This window comes from Arachis ipaensis, chromosome B05 (assembly GCF_000816755.2).
Source record: "Arachis ipaensis cultivar K30076 chromosome B05, Araip1.1, whole genome shotgun sequence".
In the NCBI taxonomy this organism is placed as follows: domain Eukaryota; kingdom Viridiplantae; phylum Streptophyta; class Magnoliopsida; order Fabales; family Fabaceae; genus Arachis; species Arachis ipaensis.
The window spans coordinates 127587400-127595445 of record NC_029789.2 but is presented as its reverse complement, the minus strand read 5'-3'; the positions used below and the strand labels follow the sequence as shown (position 1 = coordinate 127595445).

Below are 8046 nucleotides of genomic sequence, written 5' to 3'. Positions count from 1 at the left end.
CATTAAAAGAAATAAATTAAAAAATACTACCAAATCAAATTGATATAAATTATAATAAATTATATGATATTTAAATATCTAATCAAACCAATTAGTTGATATAGTTAATTTATCATAATAAATTATATTTAATGAGTTAAAAAAATAAATCGCTAAACACTCTCATAAACATGTCATGTCAACTCTATCATTAAGTGCAGAAATCTGATTTTTATATAATAGAATGAATAATAAATAGAATATATGAGAATATGATATGTGACATATTTTAATTATGAAATTGGTATTATATAATATATTTTTTCTGAATCTTTATTGCTTGCCCGTTGCTAATTTTTATGTAATTATTTAACAATTTTTGCCTATAAAATTATCAACTACTTAATATTATGATTTAATTAATAAGAATGATGACATTAATATTTTTCATTAGTCATGTTATTATTTATAATTAGAAAATAGTCATAAATAAATTTATTTTCTTATTGAATGTTAACTTTGTTGTCAAATTCTATATTACCTTTAAAATTTTAGTGTAATTGAGTCTAATTTCTACATTTTAAAATAAATTTACTCGAAAAAATTAATATATAAATCACATTATTATTACAAAATTACTTTATTAACATAATTAATGGTACTGACTTGAACCATTAAATTTAACTTCTAATGATATTAAAGTCAACCTATTTTATTATCTTGTGCCTTCAAAGAATTTACACGATTGACATAAAAATATAACAATTGAAAAAAATTTATTACAATGGGTATATTCATTTTAACAAATATTCTTCTATCTAATACTATAAAAAAATACATTAGCTACTTTAAATTGTTACAGGTCAACTTCCATCTACAGCAATAGAATGCCTAAATTGAGATATATTCATCAAATAAACAATCAATAAAATACTCATCCGTGCTTTCTTATTTTGGGCACATTTATACATAAAAGAAATTATACATAAAGAAAAAAAAGAAGAGAAGAAGCGTTGATATAGCAAGAGCGATAAAAATCACGATTCTTATAATTTTATGTGGCCATCTATATATAGTAGACCAGAAAATTATAATTATCTAACAAAATTAATTTCTATTTATTGCACTCAACTTGAATAAGTAAAAAATTATCTTATTTTAATTTAGTTCTTAACTCACATACTTTGAATTTAGTTCAATATGTATGATTTGATTTGATTTGATTTAATTATTAGTTAAAAATATCTTAGTTGTCTATTTTATTCATAGATTTATTGTTTTAATGACTAATAAATTAATCAAATTAATTAATTAGTACACAAAATAAATTTGGTTTAATAAATTAAAAGAAATAAATTAAAAAATGATGGTTTTTAGTGGCTAAGAGAAGGGAGGTTGAATCTTAGCCCCTTTTTCGCTTAAGAAACTTGTTGGTCTTTGAAACAACTTCTAGAGACTTTTTGATTTTTGTCTTGTACCCAGCCACGAGACTTTTTCTTTTTATCTCGTAACTGGGCACGAGATATTTTTCAGTTTTATCTCCTATGCAGCAGAAAACAGAAATGGAGTAGAAGAGAGATAGAAAATCACACCACGAAGTATCTTGGTTCAGCTGCCAAGTGCAATGTAGCCTACATCCAGTCTCCATCACAACAATGATGGAATTTTACTATAATCATCTTGATTACATACACCAATTCTCCCTAGGAACTACCCTTCCTATCCGGGACAAGTTCAGAATCTAATCCCCAATCCTGAACTTGACTTGGTCACCTACCAAGCTTTCAACTGTTAAGTGCTAACCCAACTTGCAAGAAAATTTTCACAGAATCATGAAACACAATACAGATGTACAAAGGACCTCTAGGATATCTATGGCTTTTTCTTTTAATTTTGTATACTCTGCCTTTTTTCGCTCTATGACTTTTTCATACAAACCTCACTATTTGCCTTTTTTCATGAGACTCAAGATAGACAAAACTAAACAGAAAAATTACAAAATGAAGAACATTGAATGAGAAGAACTTCTATTAGTTTGGGTAGCTATGAGAACTCTGTGCTTTACACTCTTAACTCCTTGCTTCAAGCCCTGTCTGTTCTCCCTTATTTATAGAAGGGAAGCTTCCAAGGTTGAAACTACATGAACTGAGCTAAACTTCTTCTTCTTCAAGCAAAAACCGGTTCGGCCAGAGAGAGAGGAGAGAAAACCGAATGTAAAACCCAACATGCAATTACCTCTGTGGCTTCCTGTTACACCAAGCTTCACCAATCCGAGCCATCTTTCTTGACTTGCACTCCAAGAAGGATCCCTAGCCCTTGATGGGTTCTTGATGATGATAGCTTCTTCTACTCAAACTTTCGCGTCTTCCATCATGTAGCTACTGTAGCTACCTTCTGTAGTGGTTGATCAAAAGCTGAGACAAGCCATCCCTCAAGGATCTTCTTCCTCTGACCGAGATCATCTTCTTCCATTTTTGGTATGGAGAAGCTGAGATCTCTTCACCAAATCTTATCATTTGTGGTGAAGATCTCAGCCACAACATACTTTTTGTTTTCTTTTTTTTGCCATCATTACAATGGTCTTTAGCTTTCTTCTAACTTCTTCTTCTTTATTTTGATATCTTGCAAATGCTTCCATATTTTCCTGATGGAAGTGACTGAAACTCAGGAGAGAGAAGAGAGTAGAAAGAAAAAGCAAAGCTATGGGAGTAGTGAGTGTTATCAAAAGAAATTAATTAAGATCAACTCCCCATGCTTCTTGTGTAGTAGCGTGTAAGCTACACTTAATGCCATCAAATCACTTTGACATTTTCTCTTTCATGTTTCCAACGTCTGCATTAACTCTACTTAATAAAAATTTGAATTCCATCAAAAGATAAAAGTGATAACCGTTGAAGCATGCAGCATTATGATTAAAGGAATGGGTTTCATCAAATTAGATGGATAAAGAAATATGAGAAAAGGACAAATAGGTCCCTGACCTTTTGTCCCGCAGATATTTTCGTCCCTGACCATTGAAAAATACTTTTAAGTCTCTGACCTTCACAAAATTTGGACAGATCAGTCCCTCCGTCCAAATGCCTCCGTTAGGGACTGATCCGTCCAAATGCCTCCTTCAGGGACTGATCCGTCCAAATTTTGTGAAGGTCAGGGACTTAAAAGTATTTTTCAATGGTCAGGGACGAAAATGTCGGAAGGACAAAAAATCAGGAACCTATTTGTCCTTTTCTCAAAAAAATATATTGTGCCCCAACTCCTTTTGATTTCGGACCAGCCTCTTTGTTGGGCTTTTTAAATTGGTTTTTCTAGTCCAATAAGCACAACAATTCAGCCATAATTCATATAACAAGTTTGCATAGGGTTGAATATATTTTTAACACAATTGGACTTGTTATATTTTTCTTTTCTTTTTGGCCCAATAATAAGAATATGCACAGCAAAAATTATTTTAATTAACATATATGAATTGAAATCAAATTAATAATTTTGTAATTAATTATTTTAATAATGTTTGATCATCACAAATTTAAATTGGAGTTTTCCAAACTCATAAAAAAATACTAACAGAATATTAAAATAAATAAATTAGAAAATACTGTGATGGAATTAAGATAAAGGGTATTTTTGTCCAAAAATTAGGGAAAGGATGATTTTATAACGTTTTGTAATATTGAGGATGATTTTAATAACAAAAAAAGGTCGGGGACAATTTTGATTTTGACCTCAAACCTTAGGGATGAAAAAAGTACTTAACCCTAATAATAATAACAGTTATACTACACATACAAGTCTTTTTATCTTACAAGTCTTACAAGTCCAATAAAACACACGCATTACACTTAATTAACGCATTACACACTTCCACATTCAAGAGTAAATAAAACGCACGTTATTCAACAACTTTCTGTTTCCAAAGCGTGCTACTCACCATACATTATTAACGACTCTTCTTCTTCTTCCTCCATGAAAATAATTTTCTTGCCAAATTTGAAGATAATGGAACTTCAGAAATACACCCAAACGATTATAGAAATACACCCCAACGATTACAGAAATACACCCAAAGGATTACAGAAATACACCCAAACGGTTACAGGAATTCACCCAAACGATTATAGAAATACACCCAAAGGATTACAAAAATACACCCAAAGGATTTAAGAAATACATCCAAAATTCGTTGAAGTATACCTTATGCATATTTCATAACTCTTTCTCTTTCTCCTCCTCATCTTCTACTGCTTCTTCTTCTTCAAAAACGATTTCAGAGCTTGATGTCAAAAAATAATGGAAATAGAGAATAACGAAGAAAGAAAACAGAGAGAAAAGCACGTAAATGAAGAAGAAGAACAGAATGAGGAAGAAGAACGTGTAGCAAGAAGAAGAAGAAGGAGAAAGAGAAGGCAAGAAACAAAAGAAAAGAAGAAGAAGAGGAAGAGGAAGAAGAACGTGCAAGAAGAAGAAGAACGAGAAAGAGAAAGAAAGAAACGAAAGAAAAGAAGAAGAAGAAGAAGAAAAAGAAGAGGAAGAGGAAGAAGAACGTGCAGCAAAAAGAAGAAGAAGGAGAAAGAAAAGGCAATAAACGAAAGAAAAGAAGAAGAAGAACGTAGACCTTGCATCCGTTTTTGAGGTTTATTCGTTAACTTGTAAAGCATACAAGCCTTAATGGCTTGTATCCAGAACTTTTTTGTATTTAAATATCTAATCAAATCAATTAATTGATATAGTTAATTTATCATAATAACTTGTATTTAATGAATTAAAAGAAATAAATTAAAAAACACTCTCACATGCCACGTCAGTTTTATCCAAAAACTCGATTTTTATATAATAGAATAGATATTCAATCTTTTTAATGACGTGTAAAGATAAAATTTATTGCAACAATTAAGGTAATAAACCGAAACAAGTAGTCAAAAAGTATATATTCAATGCACCTAATTAATCCTTTGACGGCGCAATCTTGAACATACATTAACCAACGGCTTTGTGCATGCATGTTTCAAAAAATAATAAACTAATAAATAAATAAGTATTCATCATGCATGCATATATATATATATATCCCTTTTGATACTAAGTTTTTAGATGAGCATCAATAATAATAATGGATCGAAATGAAGTACCACAAGTGGTGCTAAACTCAGGGAAGAAGATGCCCATGATAGGATTTGGGACTGGTACTGTTCCATTGCCACCATCTCATGAACTGATCCCTGCATTCATTGCTGCAATTGAAGCTGGTTACAGGCATTTTGATACCGCAGCATACTATGGCTCTGAGGGACCTCTTGGCGAAGCCATAGCACGTGCAATTCAGAAAGGTGTTCTTAAGAGTAGGACTGACATTTTTGTCACTTCCAAGCTATGGTGTACTGATGCTCATCCTGGCCTTGTGCTACCCGCACTCAAGAAATCACTACAGTAATTCTACTCTCCTTTTATTTATTTATTTATTTATTTTGTTGTTGTTGTTGTTTGAGTAATTGTCCTTTTTTGTATTTGAACATTTATCCCAACAAAACAACGTATTCACAATTCAAAAATTTTTAATCGATTCCTAATTATCTAAGCAACTGGTTTAAGTGATGGTTTATGTAAATTGTAATTTGTGTCAAGGGCTGCTTAGATTAATTATTTCGATGATTGGAGACCAATTAAAAGTGTTCAAATTATAGAAAAACGTTTTGTCTTTCGAATAAATAATAAGATAAAAAAAGTTATTTTCTTTGACTCTTTAAAAAAAATTTATTGTTATATGTGTTGGGTTTGATAATGTATAATTAAAATGAGGTGAAATTTTTGATATATGAGTTTCGTGAATAAAAATGACGAAGTTCATGTTCATCCATAAAAATTATAGTATTATGCTCTCTTTTTTTTTCCCTTATTATGTTTAGAGGTTTTGATTCTGTCTGATTGATTAGTTTTTAATTTTTATTTTGGGTTGAAAATTGATTAACGCTCTAAGGAGGTTGGGCCTAGAGTATGTGGATCTTTACCTAATCCATTTTCCAGTGAGGTTGAGAAAAGGGGTGACAGGGACCAAGTTCATGGAAGGGGACATTCTTCCTTTGGACATTAAAGGGACATGGGAGGATATGGAACTGTGCTCCAAATTGGGTTTAGCTAAGTCAATTGGTGTTAGCAATTTTGGTGTGAAGAAGCTCTCACAACTTCTAGAAAATGCAACTATTCCTCCTGCTCTTAACCAGGTACAATTCTCTTAATACAATCTACAAAATGTAATTATGTGGTTTGGTGAATGTTCAATTTTTGTCATTAAAAGTGTATGTGAAATTGTAAAGGTGTGTTTGTTTTACGATTTTATTTTTAATATTTTTTATTTTTTGAATCTTTTAAAAACAAATAATAAATTAAAATTTTATTTTTAACTTTTACTTTTTATTTTTATTTTTTGTAAAATTTTAAAAATAAAAAATATTAAAAATAAAAACGTAAATCAAATGCACCTTAATTATGATTCAAGTTGATTTTTTAGAGTGATCGTCAAGCCAGTTATTAAGACTAAAAGCCCTAGGACTAAGGTTAGGATTTGTACAACTTGAAGGACTGTGGTATAAAAGATCATTAGTTTCTTAGTATAAGAATTGAGGGTTTATTTGGATAGAGTTTTAAGTTTTATAGAATTTTAAATGTAAGAACATTTAAATGTCGCAATTGAATTTCGTTTAATTTAAAAAATATTTTTTTATCAGGATAATTATAATAGTTTATCTTTAAAATTTTTTATATGAAAATAGATGCTTATGTTACAGCTATTTATAACTTATTATATTCTAATGCAATAATAAAAATAATTGAATTTGAGGCATAATTTATATTATTTTGAAGTAAGTATAATATAACGAAAATTTCAAACCAATGTAAAATCAATGTAACAAGTTTATATTTTTGTAAATTTATTGTCATAAAATATGATTAAAAAAACACAAAAATTAATTTCAACAATTATTTAGTTTTCATTAATTGTTGTAACAATTAATAAATACTAAATAACATAAATTCTAGTTATTTTTGGCTATTTTTTTTATCAAATATTTTTATTTCACAAATTAGTGGGAGATATCATTATTTATGTTAAATAAATAGGGTTTAGGATTGAGAGAAAAAAATGGAAACTAAAATTCTCTAAATATAAATAAAATGAAAATCTCATGATTTTTGTTGTTAAAATTATTTATTAAAAGTTTTTTAAATTTAAATAATTTCAATTAAGTATCCAAACACAACATTTTATTTCTAAGATTTTTTATATGCTTTAAAAACATACGTTCTTCTATCCTAAAAATATCTCATCCAAACAAACTGTGTTGGTTGTGTTTAGATAAAAAATATTTTTAAATTTCAAAGAATTTCAAACGTTTGGATGAAGTAAATATATTACATGTATTTATATAATTCTCTTTTTTTTATGAGGTAATTACATCACCTTCATGCATTCACCAAATATTCATTTTCAGAGAAATAAAATAATAAATTTATGTCACTAATATTATTTTTTTAAAATATATTTTCCTCATTTAATGTGGTTGACTCTTCTCTTTGTTAGTTTAGGCAAGAAAGAGGGATAGAAATTTCCTTTCCATTGGTGGAAATTGAAATCCAATATTTTGAATAGTTAAAATTTCTTGTTAAAATTTTAAATTATTTTCTATTGATTATCTAAACACATTATTTTACTATTAGGTGTTTTAAATCCTCTTGCAAATTATATCTCCTTGCAAAAGGATGTATTTGGTTGGTGTCTATGTTCAGAAATACATAAACACAGTAACACATATTTGCTATTTGTTTGCTAAACAATGGGTTTCAAATTTCCTTGTGGAAATTGAAATCCAATATTTTGAATAGTTAAAATTTCTTGTTAAAATTTTAAATTATTTTCTATTGATTATCTAAACACATTATTTTACTATTAGGTGTTTTAAATCCTCTTGCAAATTATATCTCCTATCTCCTTGATGTATTTGGTTGGTGTCTATGTTCAGAAATACATAAACACAGTAACACATATTTGCTATTTGTTTGCTAAACAATGGGTTT

The 8046-nt window shown here is 28.9% G+C and overlaps 1 protein-coding gene across 1 annotated transcript in view; it reads left to right on the top strand.

Moving 5' to 3' along the window:
* Positions 5073-8046, top strand: part of LOC107642068 (methylecgonone reductase-like) — an 18991-nt gene continuing 16017 nt past the window's right edge. The window contains exons 1-2 of the mRNA XM_016345388.2: positions 5073-5403; positions 5951-6194. Of these exons, the coding sequence (XP_016200874.1) occupies positions 5087-5403; positions 5951-6194 (561 nt within the window). The 5' untranslated portion in view covers positions 5073-5086. The remainder of the gene's footprint in view (positions 5404-5950; positions 6195-8046) is intronic.